Raw genomic sequence first — 20178 nt, forward strand, 5'->3', positions numbered from 1 at the left:
TTGTGTTTATTACCCCCAAATAAAACCGTAACTCTCCCTAGTCACTATGATCAGGGGACATTTGGTGACATCAGACATAAGCAAGCATTGCAGTGGGTGGGTGCCCACCGCCATGCTTTTATCAAGAGACTGGAGAGACCATGTCTGGAGATTTCAGGAAGACGTCTCTGCTAAAGGAAGAGAAGGATGAAGGGAAACTCCCTGTGCAGAGCTGTTTAATTTTTAATAAGCAGAGGGACTCCAGGTCTTCTGATTTTTTCACTTGCTATGCCAACATTTTACAATATTAACATAGAGGATGCCACCCCCAAGTCCTTGCACAGGGTGGAGGAGAACAGGAAAAAGGGAGACGGAATATTAAGTGCTGACAGTAAAGAGCTTGGCATTATCTGCTTGCAGAGTGTCACCTAAAGACAGTGATTCCTAGGGAAGGAATGAGCTGGGGAGGGAGAAGGCGGCCGGCCAGCTGTACAGATGGGTCTGTAATCCCAGAAGTGGGCACAAAGGAGAGTGGGGAGGGGAATCCAAGCTGCTGCCTGCGCTTGGAGGAAGAGCGTGTGTTTGTATGAAGCTTCACCATGCCCAGAAAGGTTGGTGCTGGGTACATGGATTAATCAGTTTTCTGTGTTTCCCAAGTTATCTTTGTTCAGCATGCAATTCTTTGCAACTAAAAATAATAATAGTTTATTTTGTTTTGTTTCTGTTTAAAGAAGAAATGTGTTCCTATGAGGCAACAGGGAAGTGGGTACGGGCGGGAGTCGGGGCTGCGAAAGGGGAGAGCAAGCAAGATCTCCTCTAAAAATATATACAAGGGGCAAGACACAGGGCTGGTTTTTCCCACCACCTCAAAGCCCCCAAAATGGCCCAAAGCCTCAGTCACCTCCCAGGGTGGGGCTGTGGGTTCAGTGTTTGAATCTTCCCCCAAATCCATGCCGAAGCCCTAATCCCCAGTGTGACGGTGGCTGGAGGTGGGGGTCTCTGGGTGGTAGTTAGGTCATGAGGGTAGGGGCCTCAAAATGGGATTAGTGCCCTTACAAGCAGCTACACATGAAAGATGAGGGCTCTCCACCATGTGAGGACACAGCAGGAAGGAGGCCATCTACAAGCCAGAGGAGACTCTTCACGAGACACCGAATCTATAGGCACCTTGATAATGAACTTCTACCCTCACAACGGTGAGAGAATAAATGCCTTCGTTCAAGCCCCAAGTCTGCAGTATTTTCTCATGGCAGCTCGAGCAGGCTAAGACTAGTGGCAAGAGTGTGACAGAAAGAAATGGGGTGGAATGAAGACCTGGATCCTACCTTCAAACAGGAATTCATGCAGTCATGGCTCATCTACCCATGAGCTCATGCTGCGTACCCAGCACTGGCTGACCTCAGAGAAGTCACCAGGGGAGACCGTGGTGATACAGATTCCTGGGCCCCTCCTTGTGCTCTAAATTAGGGAGTGTGTGCTTGGGCCTGTGTCCCAGGCCATTCCTGAGCACATGAATATCTCAGGACCAGTGGAGAGACAAAGACACAAAAGGAGCAGATGCCTGGGAAAGCAAGCCTTGCTCCCCATACAAGAAGAGGGGGCGATTCTTCATGGGGACACGGGGGGCCAGAAAGGTTTCTCTGAGACCCGGAGTGGGTGTGGCGTTCGGATGCTTCAGCAACAGACTTGGTTGGCTCTGTCACTTACTAACCATTGAATTGGTTGATAGGTCTTTTCAGACATTTTTCATCTACAGATTTTCCCTCCATCCTGTTTTTGTGTTCCTTGCAGAATATTTGTTGAAACAGATTCCTTGTCCCATAGGGTGATCTTTTTAGGTGCCATCTGATTACATTGCTCCCTTACTCAATCTTTCTCTGACTCCCCATAAACACAAATGTTCTGGAACTTCAGTAAGCATAAGGCCCTCCTGGGCATCTCACTACAATCCAGGTTCGCCAGCCCCTGACCCAGAGCTTCCACTTCCAGAGGCACATGCATGGGACCTGGAATTGACATCCCTGGGAAGCCCTCTGTAAATCTGAAGCTGGTGGCCCAGAAAGGACATGCACAGGAAATCTGCCCCTTCCCCAGTTAACAGCCCATAGGATTCCTAGTAGTTTCCCAGGGCTGCCAGAACAGAGCACCACAAACTGGTGGCTTGAAGCCAGAGAAACGATTCTTTTGTGGTTCTGAAGGCTAGAAGTCTGAAATCAAGGCGTCAACAGAAGCATACTCCTTCTGAAGTTTCTGGTGCTGCCAGCAGTCTTGGAGTTCTTGGCTTATAGAAGCATCTCTCCGATCTCTGCCTCCATCCTCACATGGCCCTCTCCGTGTGTGTCTGCGTCTCTGCCAAGTCTCTTCTTATAAGGACACCAGTCATGTGGATCAGGACCCATCCTAATTACCTCATCTTAACTTGTAAGAGATTGAATACACAGATGGACAACAGCCAGACCACATATAAAAATACAACTCTGATCCACACCTTGCAGACAATCCAGGAAGCCAAGCCTGCACACAGCAGCATCAAGGACCCTTTCAACTTTGACCTTGAACCTGCCTGACTTACCCTCTCCTAATGCTCTATTTTCCTTCTACCCCAAACTACATTCTGTGCCTCCAAAAGGACGGCTACTCTATTGTCAGAACACTGAACGTATTACACTGAGCCCACCTGCATGTGTCCTTCACCAGACGTGGGAGACTCCTTGGGCAGTAGCATCTCATTGCTGTTCAATCCAGTGGGTCCAGCACAGTGCCCAGTATGTCCAGGTGCTTAATGAATATCTGTGGTTAAACCAAGTGACCAAGCATGCACTTCCCCCTTTGCCCACCTGGAATATTATCCCATCCTTTTGGACCTCACTCAAGGGTGAACACTATAGTCACCCGTGAGGGCTTCTCAGCCCCACACCCTGGCAGAGACAGGTGTCCCCCTAGACAGCGAGCTCCCTGGAGCCTGGGATGCTCTTCATTTCCTTCCCCAGCAAGAAATAGAGAGTCTGGAACTGAGTAAATGCTGAAAAGTATTTGTTATATGGACAATTTTTAAACAACAACAAAAAACTCTCAAATTCCTCCTGCTTTTTCCACCTGCACCCCTCCCCCCACCACCCCACCACCCCCAGAAAGAATGATCAGAGAGACAGAGAGGCAGAGAAAGAGGAAGAAAAACCAGAACAAGAAAAGGGGGGATGGACAGAGAGGTAAGAAGGAGTGAAAGGAGGGAAGTGGGGTTGGGGGGAGGAGAGAGCAAGCCAGAGAGAGTCACCAAGACAGAAGCCACAGTGTCTTTGATTTCCTCACATTCTATTGGTGGCACACCATCACTTTGGTCACATTCTATTGGTCACACAGACCAGTCCTAGTACAATATGGGAGGAGCCCAGGAGAAGGGGATGGTTGGGGGTTGTCTTGGAGGAGGGCTACCACACAGCTGTTCTCAAGACGCTCCTCAAGGAGCTGCTCCACTAAAACAAAGAAGTAATCCAGAAACAGTGAGAAAGAAGAATCAAAGCTATAACAGTGGAAAGCAAGACAGAAAAATCCCCAGGGTGATGGAAAAGAGAAGTCCTAACTAGAGGACCATGCAGCCAACTTCAAGGACAATTGGTTCAGACTGAGCAGAAGGACAAATGGAGCCAGGAAAGGTGCCTCCAAGCCAAAACGATACCAATGTTGAATACATTTAGACAAGATTTTCAACTCCGTCAGAATTTGAGGCTGAATTATGGATAGTGACATAAAAAAAGTAAGCAAGTTTTTTTATTTAAAAAAAAAAAGGTAATCATTAACTCCAGAGAAAACAAAAGGCTCCACATGAAAGAAGAGGCCAGCAGAGAATAGTGCATGGCTTACCTTTAAGTAATATTTACATAACTATAATAATGCAAACACTGAGCACTGATTTGACAAAAAGGATGATAACTATATTGAGAGGGCAGAGGGCGGGGAAATTCACTGCAGAAATGGTGAGCTGGGGATCTTTCATTATAGGAAGTCAAAAGAATCTAAAAGAGAAAGATCAAGAAACAAAGATATGAGGGTGTCATTACTCAAGATGAAAGGAAATAAGTAGAAGAAACAGCAGAAGGAATTGAAAGACTTTTCCCTCAGAAAGTGTATCAGAAATGGAGAAGGATGGAACAGGGATCTGTTGTTTTTCATTAGAAGCTTAATCCTATTTGACATTTTGATCATGTACATATGTAATTTGATAAAAATTAAATTAAATTAAAAATAAAGAGATTTTACTGGCTAAACAAATCCTTCTACCAGCTTGTACCTAAAGATCAGCATATATTATCAGCATATATTTTACTATCTGGACATCCAATTATAGAGAATGATATCATTTTAGAAGAAATTAACCAGGATGAGTAATTCGAGCCCACCAGGCAGGCTCTGTCTGCTCAGGGCTCCGGGCTGCCCTCCTACCCCACTAAAGAAATGCATCCAACCCTCTTTTAGTCATGTACCACTAATTGCTTTTTGACAAGCTGCCAGCTCTGTGGCAAGACACCAAAAACAGGGACAAAGACAGTTTTGGAGACGACAATCCTTTTTTCTTGTGTGGGATATAAGAGACCATGAAAATTATCGATTCCTGAAAGGTCCACAGAGGCACATCAAATCCCGCTATTGCCCTGCATGTGTTTTGAGCACTTACCAAAGACTCAGGGCCTGAGGGAGGGGCTTCTGAGTCCCCTCACCCTGAGGAGACACAGTCAGAAGTTTGATCACAGAGCTTAGAAAACAATTTTCCTCCCCTTTTCTCTGATTCCCCCTTGTATTCATTGACTGAATGGATGGGTGGATGAACAAACGAATAAAGGTGTGCCCCTGTGCAGGAGGATTAGGTACAGATAGAATCTTCAGAAGCTTGATCACGTTGTCAGTTGCCTGTTTTACATTGGTAGTTTGTTTCTTTGTGCCAATCACATCAGAAGCACACATCAAAGCGAGTACTGACTATTCCGAAATAGTCTAGCAATCTAATTAGCATTAAAAAGTACTCATCTTGGAAAACCAAGAATGTATTCAATATTGGCGTTGCCAGATCATTTTTGGAACTCCTCTTTGAAAACTCACTTTGGAACCCAAGGCACAACACTTAGAGTAGACTCACTGGTGTCAAATCATCACTTTTTAGGGGTGATTCTGGTTTTTAAACCAGCCTTATTCTGAGAATTAGTTTAAAATTTACATACGCCATATACACATAGAAAAGAAGTATGAAAAAAAAAGTTGAAGTTCTGTTTAAATGAGCTTATCATTGAAAGAATCCCAAAGTGAGTCCTCCTGCAGCATCTCGCAGTGAGGCCGAGTCCTATCTCCCTGTCACCTGCTTCGTCTGCTTGGGTTGGGGCCCCACAAGACATTTACCCACCTTTACTAGGAGCTACAACACCTCCAAGCCCCTGACTCCAATTACTCAAATGGGCTCTGTGTTTCAGCAGGCTGGAAACAAAACCCAGAAATTGTCACACTTCACAACCCCTAGTAAAAAGGTCTTGCCAAGAAGAAAGATTGAGTGTCTGAAGTGGCACAGAGGAATTAGTTTCTGGCAGCAGCCACGGGGCCAATCTGTCAGAGAAGAGACCTGGATGCAGCAGAGGCAGTGGGAGGGAGGGTGGAGGAGGAGGAGCAGCCCTTGCGGCTGTGGGGATGAGGGGGGACATGAATGACTTGCAGGGCACGGAAGCCTCCGTTCCCCTCTGCAGTCCAGCCATCTGCTCTGGGGCCTCAGCAGCAGGCAGGCACCATGAAGCCTGGGGACTGGCAGCCGCACCAGCAAACAAAGCCAGCAGGCCAGCTCCCGGCACACAGAGAGGGAGAGGCCGCCAATCAACTCTCACTTTTGGCAGATGGCCAAGGCTCATCACTGGGGCTTCACCTGGTTCCACGAAGCCCCTCCTAGCAATGCAACTATGACTCATGTCGTTGCCCAAGGATGGATCTTTGTGGAGCCACCTCCTGTGGAAAGGAAGGAGAGTCCTCTTTGCCTTGCAGAAACTTATGTATGCTCAGTGACAGCCTCACTTGGGGCTTCAGCACACAACCCAAAAACAGGCACTAAGATCCCTGAGGTTGCTCCTCAAGACTCCTTTCCAAATCCACTTGGCTGTAAAAACTCTCCTTGCAGGATGTACATTGGCACTCAACGCCTCCTCATCTGTCCCCAAGCCAAAGGCTGCAGGAAGCTGCGGCTGCCTCACCCCCAACAAGGCCACCCTGATCTCCGTGGGAGCAGGGAGAGAGGAGATGGTCCTTGTGGGTGAGGCCAGAGAGGACACAACCTCAGAGGAAGGGGAGACAGGGAGAGGCTGACTCTTCCAGATGACTTCAGAATCTGCTGCAAACCACTTTTTTTCCAGGCACTGTGGTGATTTTGATTCTGTCAGGGCTGCATCCCATCTTAGTATTGATGGAGCGGTGGGGAGGGGAGGAAAGAGGAGAAAGGAAGGCTTAGCGATGGGCTTTGGGGCCCCATCCTGCAAGGGCCCTGTGCCCCAGCTCCCACAGCCCTCACTGCGTGAGGACCTCTGTGCGCTCCCGCCCCCTTGGGGCCAACATAGGAACTGCAGCTTCTTTGGAAATGATTTACATCAATCAAATGCTGGATTCCTGGATTAACTCCTGGCTCTTGCTTCTTGGGGACAGAGGCCCTTCATCAGCAGAGCAGAAATTCCTGGCTCTAGAAGACAGAGCTACATACTCTACCATCAGAGACAGCCACCTCTTGGACTGAAGGCCTCTACACCAATGTCAGGCCAGCATGTCCATTTGGGGGTCCTCTCTGGTGGGCTTGTGCCTCCCCAGAATCCTTTTACAATGTAAATATTCTATGTCCCATTGACGATGAACTATCATTCTGTCCTCTAGGCAGGAAGAAAGGACACGAAGAATGTGGAGGGCCAGGAGGAGTTCTCCATGGGAAAAGGACATGGAAGGACTCCTCACCAGGGCCGCTGGCTGCTCATAAGCACAGACCCTAGTAGCGAGCATGACAGAAAGAGGAGGGTGGCCCGACACAGCGAGTCTATAACTTCGGCCAGGATGAAATCTGGCTCTGCTCTTCCCTGCTCTCAATACAAATGAACCCACTGAGACCCACTGACAAGTTTTGATCCATTTGTGCAATTGCTGCCCATCTCTCACTGGCAATAAAATACCCAGTCCTACAAGACACAGGGCATCCGCAATGCACACTTGCCAGAAGGCATTGAGGTGCCATCCCCCTCTCGCCTTCACATCCCACTGGGAGATGAAGGCATTTTCTTTTGAGAGGGAAACTGGTTCCATCTGCCAGGAAAGCAGAAGCTCCCGGGGCCCGCACAAACCCAGCCCAATGCTCCCTCGGACTACGGAACAGGATTCCTGGGTTTACAGAAGGGGGCCTAAGTCCATAGTGGCACTGGAGTGAAGAGGATGTGTTGCTTGTTGTCTGACCCAGGACAGACTTTTCACGTCCCTGATCCGAATTTCCTCCACCTCTAAAATGAGAAGGTGTTTAACAACCAGTGTTTCTCAGCTCCGGCTGACATTAAAGCCATCTAGGGAGCTTTGAATGTTATCTGGCCCCATCCCAGGTCCATTAAATCAGAATCATTAGGGACAGATCCAGGGCATCTTTAGTTTTTAAAACTCCGCAGGTGATTCTGGTCTTCAGCCTGGCTGTGCAGCCCTAAACTAGGTGCTCTCTGAGGGCCTTGGCATCTGTGGGTCTATGCAGCCAAGCCTAAAGGCAGCCCCCTCTGTGGAGCAGGCTAATTAGGCAATTCAGCTTTGGGTGGGGGGCTGGGGGCAGGTCATACATCTGGAGAGCACCAGACACTTGTTCCCTGGCTCTGTCTGGAGGGGAAAAAAGGGGGCCTAATAGGACTGGAGGGTTGTCAGGATCTCTCGAGAACTTGGAAGCAATCCACAGCTTACCAACAGATACCCTGAGAGTGGGATGTAAACTCAAGGAAAAGAGCTTAAAATGATTAAGGCTATTCATAGGGAGAAGGAATAGTCCCTCCTCCATAATCAGCCCCTGAGAGTGATTACAGGCAGGGAGGAGCCCCTTCTCCACCACTCATTGCTGTGCATAATTGTGCTTCAGGCGTAAGTACCTGGGAGGGCAGAGCGGTTAAGCTCTGTTGGCTGTGTAGCCTTGGGCAGGTTACTTAACCTCTCTGTGCCTGGTTGCTTCATTCACAAATGGAGACAGTAATAATGGTGACATGCATCACAGGGTTTCAGTGAGGATAAATGAGTTAACATAAAGTGTCTAATATAGTTCCACACAGTAAACACTCAATAAGTGTTAAAAATTATTCGTAGGGAAGGTTCCCACGGCTAAATAAATTGGGAAAACATGGGGTTTAAGATAAACAGGTTTGTTCACTGTTAGACTTCTCAAAATAACAATATTAATAATAATAATAGGATGTACCTCAAAGGTTGAGAGGATTAAATGAGATAATGGATGTATGAATTTCTCAGCCCCACCATGCAGATAATGGGTACTTAATAAATGGTATCGATGAACAGTATTAATAAGCATTGTGGACGTTCAAAAGAAGGAGCTGACGTGCAGCATTTCCCAGACTTGAGCTCTCTCTACGGAGCATCTGTGGGATCAGCGCTCTAGGAGGCACGCTGCGGGAAAAGATCACGGAGGGGCATGGCCAGGTGTTTTCCGACTCCATGGCTAAGGGACTGAAAAGGAGGACCCAGGCCAGTGTAAGAGTGGCAGGGACTGGTTATCAGCAAGCACGTACTGATGGAAAGCAAGTGCTAGGCCACATGCCGGGGAAGAGCCAGGCAATCTCCTCCCCAAGCTGTGTAGGCAGCTGCCCCTGTAGAAGGGCCATGTGTCTGCGATCGAGAGGAACTGACTGACTCGGCTTTGCCACTTCCAAGTTCTCTAGAGATCCTGACAACCCTCCAGTCCTATTAGGCCCCCTTTTTTCCCCTCCAGACAGAGCCAGGGAACAAGTGTCTGGTGCTCTCCAGATGTATGACCTGCCCCCAGCCCCCCACCCAAAGCTGAATTGCCTAATTAGCCTGCTCCACAGAGGGGGCTGCCTTTAGGCTTGGCTGCATAGACCCACAGATGCCAAGGCCCTCAGAGAGCACCTAGTTTAGAGCTTCACAGCCAGGCTGAAGACCAGAATCACCTGCGGACCCTGGGCAAGTCCCTGGACCTCTCACAGCCTGGTATCTTAACCTACATGGTTATAGGATGAGCTATAAACTTGAAAATTTCTAAGGTCCCCTCTGGCTCTAGGATCCTATGTTCATGTGCAATTCTGCTAACGTGGGAGAAGGAAGAGAAAAGGGAGTAATATCTAAACCATGCTCCCTGATCCTAGACTTACTTGGAGCGGCTTCCAGAAAGCTTCTAATGCCTGCTCACTCACTTAGCCATTGTATCCCCTATGGACTGAGGACACTAATAGAGGAAACTGGTGTAGTGTCTAAGAGAAACTCGTATCTGTCAAGGGATGGGGAGAGAGAAGCAAAGAAAGGTCCTCATGTCAACCCTTAAACCGCTACACCCACTGTGCCAAATGGTAAGGTTTTTTAAATGCCTGGAGACCATATTTCATATTTTCCAAACTAAACATCAGGCCCCATGATGTCAGAAAGGATTTTCTGTCCCACCAGGTACAAGCTGTGGTCTTGGAGATAGAATGTGGAACCTGACATCTCAGTTTTGATAAATGCATATGGTTTGTGGGCAGCAAGGGGGACAGAACAGCTGAAAACAGGAATGTCCCAGGAAGTCCAGGTGATAAGACCACCATACAGGACCTTCTCTTCCTCTGTCCATCTGGATGTTCCCCGTGACAGGAGCACTGTTCTTTTCGCATCAACAGAAATGGCAAACCTCATCCCAGCACTCCCGTGGAGACAATAAAAACCACACTGGATGCTTGGATTGGCATCCACCACTCACAACCAGGTCCAGCCCTTCTCCCAAGGATCGCCTACTTTCCTCTATGCTTAACTGTCAGGTTTACTTCTACTAAACTGATTGCAAAGGAATAATTTCACCCATTTAACTTACTAAGCCACTAAGAGACATAATGACCGACCTGGGACTTCTGTATTCACAGCAGCGCTCCTGGGCTGTGAACTTCCCCCTGGAAGAGTGAACTAAGCAGCATCTCCCCATGTTTCAGGCTGAGCACCAGCCTAGCCCTTTGTCCTGTTCCCGTTCTTAATTTCCTGCTGTCTATTGTCTCTCTGATAAGTGCAGAAAGAGGGAAGGGTATTATTTAATTACTCTAAGGATCTCAAACAAGCCAGCATGGAGGTTATCAGCTCCCCACCCCCTCTAATTTTCTGGCTCAAGGTTGTGTTACTTAGATACTCAGCCAGCTGCAGGGAAGGAGAGACAGCCCCAGGTGTGACAGCCCAGACTTCATTCAGCAGATGGAGAGAAGAGTCAAAAGAACAGCTATTAGGAGGCCAAGAGGGGAGCGGAGTCTGAGGGTGGCGGTTGAGGCAGGTGGCAGCAAAGTAGCTCTTTCGAAGCATTCAAAGTGACGGGTAGTGGGGTAGTCATCTATTATGACAAAATCAACACTTGTTCTAGATTACACCTTTTCGGCTGTTAAGGTCACCATTGTCAGACACTACTCACCCAGCCCTGTCGCAGAGACAGGTATGCCTGACATGGAGAAAGCCAGCATTTTTCCCAGGCTAAGCCCACCCAACCTGAGTTAAGGGAGTAGGGAGAGGAGACTTCCCAAGGAAAGGACATCAAAGGCAGATTTCGGTCATCGAGATAAAGAGCATTGTGGGAGAAGGTCATCCACAAGACGTGACCACCGGCTGGCCCTCAGCTGAGCCCGGGAATTCCAGAGGCTCCTCACCCCTTCCCCGGCCCTTGGAAGGTACAGTGTATATTCTGCCCACCATTCCCACAGTGGGAGCCATTTTCCAGGACGCCGTCTGGAGAGAGAAACGTGATGCTGAGACCATCGGGATAGTATACATAATTGAACTCCATTAAGGCTTTTCTAGAAACCTGTAAGATTCTTGCGGGCAGGTGCAGAGATCTCCTCATGCCATGGTGCCCCAGCCAAGCCTGGTCGGTAAGTGACCTTGCTACTTACCCTGCCCCCCACCAGTCTGGAGTGGCCCGCCTCCTCACCTGTCCCTGCCCTGTGGGTATGGGAACCAGTTTCAGGTTTCACGGGGAGCGGGGGCTCCAGAGTTTGCAAACCAACAAACACACGGAGGGGCCCCATCTAATCACCCCAGCTCCCTTGAAGGGAGATGGTCATTCTACGAGTCCTGCAGAGCTGTCCATTTCTCCTTTTAGTACTCATACTAAAACTAAACAGCAACGAACCATGCGTTGTCCCATCAAGGTCACCTGTTGCGGGGAGGCAGGCATTGAAAGCCAGTGGTTCATTTCTTGCATAGCTTAGAAAACTATGGTTACTTTTTAAAAATGATACATGAGTTTGGCATCAACAGTTCAAACCCTTTGAAAAGATAACATGGTCCCAGGGAAAGGGATTTGAGAGTGGAGGGGGCACTTTCTGCATCTTCCTTTTCCAGGTGGCAACAGGTGTTACTGCACAGCCGTGTCCCAGAGCATGCGGAGCCCCCCAAGCTCAATTCCACTCTGTGCCCCTCGTACTGCTACCTCCCCAACCCTTCCAGGTGAAGGTGAGCAGAGGCACCCCTCTTCCAGGGAGCCACCCCCCCTCCCCACCCTGCACACATAGTCTAAAGAGAAGCTGGCTCCTACCTGCGCTGGGACAGCAGACAATCACCAGTGCAGCTTCCATCCAGCCCCTAAGCTGCGGAGGACGGATTCAGTTCCCATTATGACCAGATCTCCGAAAGAGACGAATTCAACAGAAACCCCTGGTTTCACCCCTGCGGTGGGTACCCCAGGACACAGTTTGCCTCAAATAGAAGCCAGCAGCTGACTGCTGCCTTACTCAGTGGTTCCCTCCCCAAGTCACTCACCCTAACCTGCTAAACAGCCTGTGGACTTGAATTTTTTCCTGGTGAACTGGAAATCAGACCATAAGATGACCAGTTAAAGAAGGCAGCTCAGCCCAGAGAGAGAACACTGTAGTTGATATCTGCTCACTGTGTGTGTGTGTGTGTGTGTGTGTGTGTGTGTGTGTGTGTGTACACGTACTTGGAGGAGGGTGAAGAAAGAGAACTGTAGGATTGATTATGACTTATTAAACTATTGGAGCAGAGGCTGAATCATCACAGTCAAAAAATAAATAACTGTGATGGATGCAACACAGCTCCCACACCTTACGTGTCCCCCTTTGCTCCCTCGCAGCTCTGGCGCAGGAGGCGCGGACTGCCAGGGTTAAAGCAAGGACTCTGGCTGTATGGCCACTGCGCCTCCCAGCCCTGGAGAGCTGGGGAGTTGGGATGAGTCGCTCCCTTGCGGAGCCTCTGCCTGCTGCCTGAACGGAATTTTGGAAGCCAAGTGCCGGTTCCCGCACCATGCGGAGGCGCGTTGGCACCTTGAGGAAGCGGTTTCCCAGGTCCCTTCCAGGCCCTGAGCAGGGGATGATGCGCATGGGCACAGCTTTGCAAACTTGTCGGACTGAGGAGCTGGCATCGGTCCCGGAGCGAGTCTGGGCCACCCCCGCCGCCACTCCACCTGCCTGGAAACATGCTGCGTGAAGCAGAGCCGATTCGGTGAACGCGGAGGGAGAGCAGCGCCACGGGTCACCGTGAGGCCGAAATCGCTGGACCCTTCACCGCCCCGCACCCCCGGGTGCCTGGGAGTTCTTCCCGCGCCCCACCACCCCCACCCCAGGCGTCTTCGTCCGGCTCACCCCCGTCCTCCTACGGGACCCGGCAGGCGGAGCAAAAGCTGCCGTGACGTAACCCGGGAGGGGAGCGGGGGGAAATGTGCCGAGGGGCCGGGCGCCACAGGGCCAGTGCAAGCGACGCAGCCACCCGCGCTCTAGCGCGCGCTCGGTCGCCGGCGCTCGGAGCCTCCGTCTGCGGCTCGGCGCCGGGGTCTGCGGGCCCGGCTGCACCGGGGGCGAACCCGAGCCGACACCTCCCGCAGCTCCGGACACCAAGCACAGGGGATCCGGCCAAGCTGCTGCGCTCCCGGGCGCCGGGCTGGGCTGGCTGGGGACAGCTGCGGGTTGCTGGAGAGCTGAGCCAGCGGATTGCAGCGAAGCAAAGGTGAGGAGTGTGTGTGTGTGTGTATGTGGGGGGGGGGGGGGGAGAGGCGCACCTGAGCACCTGGTGCATGGTGCTGCGCGCCTCGGGGTGCCTGAGTGCAGAACCCGGTGCGTGGTTCTTTGCCCTTATGCCTTTGGGGTGCTTTTGGTAGGAATGAACGACAGCCGGTATCCCGGCATGAGTGGGGGGCTGAGGGTCGTGTGTTCTGGAACAAACGTGTTCGCACAGCCGCATGGTGTGTGTGGCGCGCGCCCTCGTCCCTCAGCCCAGTGTCCAGGTGGTAGCTGCGATGAGGACAACTTCTCTCCTAGCCGCCTGCAACAAAAAGAGCCCCGAGCAAGGAGAGGGAGGCGGGCGGAGGGGACACCGCGGGGACTCCTGCAGGCGCGCACCAGGAGATCGGAGCCTGTGAGGGGCAGGCGACTGGAGCAGAAGAAAGAGGGCTTCTCCCCTCTTCTTCCCACCCACCCGGGGAGACAGATCCTGAACGGTCTAGGGTTGGGTCCCCCAGCACCTGGGCAGAGAGGGCAGTTTGCCTGGGTTTGGAGAGACCCAGCAGCTGAGCGAAAGGAGCTCTGGAGCCACCAGCCAATTCCTCAAGCGGCTGTTGCTGTTCCCAGCTGTCTCTGATGCCCCAGCCTCCCTCTGCATTTAGAGATGGCAGTGCTGGCACAATTTTTAATCTCTCCCTCCTCCTCCTGGAAATAGGGAATCCCTTGGGTCTAAGGTTCAGAGAGTTGAATGGTGAGGATATTCTGTGCCAGCCTGGGCAACTAACTGGGCTATCCAGAGAATGACCTCTTCCCCATGCCCTTTGGCCAGCCCTGCCTAAGCTTTTCCTTCGTGGTGGAAAAGCCCCACTTGGCTATTGTCTCTCCCGGCCAGTGAGGCTCAAGTTCCAGCAGACCAGAGACCCACTGGGGTTTGGCAAGCCCAAGGGGAAGTGGGGATGGGGCCTGGAGGGTCAAAGATGCTGGAGAGAAAGAGAAAACTAAAGCTAAATCGGATTCAGGACCACCCCTCATGCCCAGTCCCCATCCCAGCCCTCAATTCTTAGGCTAACCACAGCCCCTCTGAGAAGGGGAGGGGATGCGGGAAGCCATTCTCACCCTCCATTCCAACAGAGCTGGGATTCAGCCTCAGGGGAAACCAAGAGCCAGCCATTTCCAGTATCTAACAATTCAGAGGCTGGGAAAATAAAGAAAACAGAAAACCGAACTTCCTTGTGCCATTTAACTTAACCACAATTCAACAAATATTTGACTGCCTAGCATTGGACTCCATTTCTATGGAACCTATATTAAGCAGGAGTCACTTGGAGACCTTAGGCAGCTGACTTCATTGTTGATGAAATAAGATTCACTGTGATTTAAACTCACTTCTTCCTTGGCATTCCCTCTGAACTGACTCCCCAGCTTATCACCTTTGCCACTATCACTAGCTCTGAACTATCACTTGCCTCTCCCCAAGGTGGAGAATGCTGCTTCTCAGCCCATTTCAGGAAAAAAAAAATGACCCCACGCAAGTCCATCCCACTGGGTGAGACTCCAGCCAAAGAGGCACATTAGGGCTGGAGATCCAGGACTCAAACCTCCCGCCCTCCTGCACCATCACTGTCCATATCCCAAAAGCTTCAGACAAAGCTCCTGCAACCCTGGGGGGCAACAGCCTCACTTAGACACTGGAGTGTGACCTTGCATGTTACCCAGAGGGGACCCTGGAAATGCTAGCGATTCATGTGCACTCCAATGTAGGCAGTTTCAATAGGATTCTGGGTCAGTAGAATTAAAGCAACTGACAAGACAGTTAAAAATGATGGTGGAAACAACCCAAATTAATCCAGGGATGGCAAATATGGTTTCTTTACAGCTTCTGTTTTCAATAGCTACCAGTGTATACTTTTTTCCCAATCCAGACATTAAATCCTGAGTCCCCAAAGTACTTTTAAGAAAGCTCAGCCACAAAAGCCCCCAGACCCCACTTTACTGACAGCTCTGTGGTGGGGAAATCAGCCCAGAAAGGGTAAGCAATGCACCTTGCAGTGTAAGATGAATCAGAGGCAAAGGTGGGCAGGGAACCTCAAGGACCTGTTGCTGGCCAAGTCTCCTATAACTCAGTAGTCTCTCCAGGCATAAAGGAGCAATCTCCAATCTTCATTCAGGCTGCAGGAGCACCACCCTGCCCAAGACAAATATGCCCAGTTCCAGGGAATATGTCCGCCAAGGGAGTTATTCTATGTTAACTATGGGCTGACACTCCACTCCTTTGCCATCCTCCATCCTCCTCCTTGCTTCGCTCTTCATATATTCAAGACCCAGCTCAAATATTCCTCTGAGGAAGCCTCCTCGAATCCTCCAAGAGAGGAAGGCATTAGGTCCTTTGCTCCCTTCTCCATGCAGTCACACCCTATATAAGTTGGCTTCCTTGCCTGGCTGCCCTCCTAAACTGTCACTTCCTAGAGGGCACCAGCCATGTCTTGTTTATGCCCATATCCCTGATGTCTAGAACAAAGAAAGCCCCAGTGATGTTTCTTGAAGAACTGTAGATAAACCATTTAATTATGCCAACGAGCTATTGCTTTATATCTTAGGCCAGGCCGAAAGTGTTGTCATTATTTCCTCAGCATGGAAGTAAAACAGGAGTTCCCTGCTTCAAACCAAAGCCCAATTCTCAGCCACTAGTTTTCCAGTCCACTGAGCAGGAGATGTGATGCTGTGAAAAGTACAGAAGGCTTGGGTGTCACAGGCTTAAATTCCGGCTCCATCGATTAGATACAAGGGAATCGAGGATGCAAGCTACTTAAACTCTCTAAGCTTGGCTTCCTTGTCTGTAAAAGGGGATAACTATGCCTGCCACATAGGGTGGCCAAGAGGCTCAGGGGGTAGTGAGTGTGAGTGAACTTATCAGTGTTTGGAATTCACTTCTGTGAATGAGCTAGCCTCCCTCATGCCTGGCTCCTGTTTTTGTCCTTAATCGGGAGATGGCGGGCAAATTCTCTGCAGTATTAGATGACTGTTCTACTGAGGGCAGCATCCCACTGAGGAATTTATAGGAAAGGACTCTTTGAGGCTTGAGGAAATCATGCATTGAGGATTGGAGAAATAAAAAGAAAAGAAACAAAATCAACTGAAACATACATTTTAAAAATAAAAGCAAGCCAGATTCATGTTTAGTATTTAAGGTTATACATTTACTTACCACGTAGGCAGATTTCAATAAATTAGGGAATAATGAGATGATGGAAAAGAGGGAAAAGATAACATTTCTCCGATTTCGATTACGAGCCCAGCACAATGCTAGGCATTTTCACCTACATTTCATCACTTAACCTTCATGACACCCCCATTTTAACAGATGAGAGTCAGAGCGGTTAAGTGCCAGGCATGAGGTCACATGGGCTCTGTGACGGAACTCTGGTTCATTGTACCTCTAAAGTTCGGGGTTTTTCCACTGTTGGGTTTTCAGAATGGAAAGACTCCAAAGGAGTCAGCAAGGGAGCATAGATTTTCCTTGAAAAGGCTAAGAATACCAGTGTCAGACCCCTCTGAGGTCAGGGGCTGGACCGTCTCCCAGCTCTGCCTTTTTACAAGTTAGACCAGTCAACTTCTTAGGAATCAAAGCACATTCTTTTTCAGCATGGTCATCTCCCACGTGTGCATCACCAAAGATGACAAGATAAACTATGATGATTTAACGCAAACACCACCCACTATTGGAAAAAGAGCTCAGAAAGCCTGCACTCTGATGAGCATGGGCTGGTAGCGCTATCTAATGTAGAAAGGCAATACTTTTCAATGGAAGGGTACGTCTGGGAGGGGACACCAGAAACCTGCAAAGCTGGGGAGAGCTCAGTAGCCCCTGAATGACAGGCCCACCTTCCTTTTTCCCCTGCAGATGTCACGGTGGATCCTTTGCCTCCAGGACCCGTCAAGGTGAGAATAAGATCCTTGGCTGGTTGGAACTGGCCTAAGACTGTAAGGCAGCCATGGATACGACATATGAGCTACTCAATGGGAACCAATCTTGGCTTCCCTCTCCATTCGACCTCAATGGCTCCATGGTGGCAGCCAACAGCTCAAACCAGACGGAGCCATACTATGATCTGACCAGCAATGTGGTCCTCACGTTCATCTATTTCGTGGTCTGCATCATTGGGCTGTGTGGCAACACGCTGGTCATTTATGTCATCCTCCGGTACGCCAAGATGAAGACCATCACCAATATCTACATCCTCAACTTGGCCATCGCAGATGAGCTCTTCATGCTGGGCCTGCCCTTCCTGGCCATGCAAGTGGCTCTCGTCCACTGGCCCTTTGGCAAGGCCATTTGCCGGGTGGTCATGACGGTGGACGGCATCAATCAGTTCACCAGCATTTTCTGCTTAACAGTCATGAGCATCGACCGATACCTGGCTGTGGTCCACCCCATCAAGTCGGCCAAGTGGAGGAGACCCCGGACAGCCAAGATGATCAACATGGCTGTGTGGGGTGTCTCTCTGCTGGTCATCTTGCCTATTATGATATATGCTGGGCTTCGGAGCAACCAGTGGGGGAGAAGCAGCTGCACCATCAACTGGCCAGGTGAATCTGGGGCATGGTACACAGGATTCATTATCTACACTTTCATCCTGGGATTCCTGGTGCCCCTCACCATTATTTGTCTTTGCTACCTGTTCATTATCATCAAGGTGAAGTCCTCTGGAATCCGAGTGGGCTCCTCCAAGAGGAAGAAGTCTGAGAAGAAGGTCACCCGGATGGTGTCCATAGTGGTGGCTGTCTTCATTTTCTGCTGGCTCCCATTCTATATATTCAATGTCTCTTCAGTCTCTGTGGCCATCAGCCCCACCCCAGCCCTGAAAGGCATGTTTGACTTCGTGGTGGTCCTCACCTATGCTAACAGCTGTGCCAACCCTATCCTGTATGCCTTCCTGTCTGACAACTTCAAGAAGAGTTTCCAGAATGTCCTCTGCTTGGTCAAGGTGAGCGGCACAGATGATGGGGAACGAAGTGACAGTAAGCAGGACAAATCCCGGCTGAATGAGACCACGGAGACCCAGAGAACCCTCCTCAACGGAGACCTCCAGACCAGCATCTGAACTGCCTGAAAAATCAATACACTAAAAGCTCTGCCAAGTGGCAACGTGCTCCCTGCCCCCACCTCCTCCCACCCATCACACCAGGGTTCTAGCATAACGCAATTGCTCAGCTTGAGTCCAATTCAGAGAAGAGTGTTTGGCTCAGCTTGTCTGAGTGAATGATAATGTATTCAATCGCTTACCTCCCCCTTAGAGTGAACATTTAAATGCAAGCAGACAATTCCGCGTCTGGAGAAGAGGAGATCATGCCTGGGTGTGATCTTTAGAAATGCTGAAGCTCAACAAAAATAGAAAACTCTTATCTGTATATTTAAAACTCAATGTGTAATCTTGTGGTCTTACATTTATACTTGTGCATACCTATGTGGTTCCTGTACAGTCATTAACTGTGTTTGCCGTGTACACTTCTACACAAGTAGCAGATTCATGTGTATAGTATAGGTGGATATTTATTACAATGGGGTGCCCACAGAAGTGGATATACAATGAAGCCAATAAAATTTAAGCTTCAGGGATCTCTCTTGCTTGGGCAGTATGTTCTCCTGGCCAGAGGTTTTTGTGAAAACTGTAAAAGTAAGATATTTTTGTATTGTTTTTCTTAATGAGGTCTCCTCAAGTTGTATAAGCTTCTAGCCTCCCAAAACCTGCCTCTGTCTCTGGGTATTTGCTTTGTTAATTTCAGGCCAGTTAGAGCAACGTAAGAAGGGTGAGGGAGAAGATATTTAGGACCCAGAACATAAATTTATGTGTTTTCTCTCCTTAGATACAATCAAAGAATTATACATTCGCACAAAATGACTTAAATAGTTGTGGTCATCCATCCTTGTATTTATCATGACAAAGCCGGCTTTGTTAAAAGATTGCATTTTTTCCTTCTCAAATTGCTTTAATTTTCTTAGGGAGCCATGGAAAGGGGGTGGGGTGGGGATTGGAAATCACTAACATGAAAGGCAAAAAGCAGACTATCATTCTCGTGGGGAAACCATTCTATTCTCCCCACTATGAAAACAAATGAATAAGAATGAAGCAAAATTACACCTTTATGAGGAACCATGCAATTGTTTCTTTTTTTTTTTTAATGCCAGATATGGCTTCCTAATGAAAGTAAATGGAAATGTAATTCAACAACTCCTCAAAGGGGTTTTTTAAGAACTTAATACAAAGCTGGGTGCTAAGAAAAATCACAGTGCATATTAAAGACCCAAGGACATTGTTCCTAGAGCAAAAGCACAGAAGCCAGCTAATAAATATGTAGCAGGTAGGGGGTGCACAGGCGTAAGAGGGAGTCCCATCCCCGTGCCCGTGCCACCTTCCTCACCCGCTGCGTACATGTTAAGCGATCACTTTGAATGTTTCACAGACTCTCTGAGCTATTCCTCAAGCACTGTCAGTCAGGCACTTCGCTCCATCAGGGACATCTTTCTGTCCCTGAAATTGTAGATAGGCTCACCAACAAGCGATAAGAGATGACACCCATTCCATTTCATCACGGTTTCCAGGGTATGAAGAAATAGACAGCTGGAGTTTGTGAGGATGCCACCATCTCTGGTTTATAGGAGATGCTCCCTGGTGTCTCGCGTACAGATTTTACCATATTTAAAAATGAGCTTACCTCTTCTGGCCCCCTAAGCAAGGGCTGTTTGACGGTGAGAATGAGAACTTCACCTGTGGCTATCACTGTTAACGTGCTGCCCTTCATCTGTCTATACTATTCACACCACCTCATTTCTTACTATGGCCTAGAAAAACCTGTCTTCAATGAGATTTAAGGTGGGTAAATGAATCCATGCAAAAATAAAGAGAGGTACCTCTGTAAGGTGGGACTCTAAAGAAAGTTACATGAAAATGCATGCAGTAAAACTCCTCACCATTACTAAAACAAAGGTCGGCTTCAAGTTCAGTTTAGGACTTTCTAGCAG

The 20178-nt window shown here is 49.2% G+C and overlaps 2 protein-coding genes across 3 annotated transcripts in view; one reads left to right on the plus strand and one right to left on the minus strand.

Annotated features, from left to right (window-relative positions):
• The window catches only part of SLC39A11 (solute carrier family 39 member 11), a 369910-nt gene that overhangs the window by 330159 nt on the left and 19573 nt on the right, over positions 1 to 20178 (minus strand). The window lies entirely within an intron of this gene.
• SSTR2 (somatostatin receptor 2) lies at positions 12320 to 18774 on the plus strand. The gene is made up of 2 exons (XM_073235857.1): positions 12320 to 13164; positions 17059 to 18774. The coding sequence occupies exon 2, from the start codon at positions 17150 to 17152 to the stop codon at positions 18257 to 18259; it is 1110 nt and encodes a 369-aa protein (XP_073091958.1). The 5' UTR covers positions 12320 to 13164; positions 17059 to 17149; the 3' UTR covers positions 18260 to 18774.

This window comes from Manis javanica, chromosome 4 (genome assembly GCF_040802235.1).
Source record: "Manis javanica isolate MJ-LG chromosome 4, MJ_LKY, whole genome shotgun sequence".
NCBI lineage: Eukaryota > Metazoa > Chordata > Mammalia > Pholidota > Manidae > Manis > Manis javanica.

Excerpts from the sequence above, each read along its gene's own strand:
- SSTR2 (XM_073235857.1), top strand. The coding sequence starts at position 17,150 with ATGGATACGACATATGAGCTACTCAATGGGAACCAATCTTGGCTTCCC.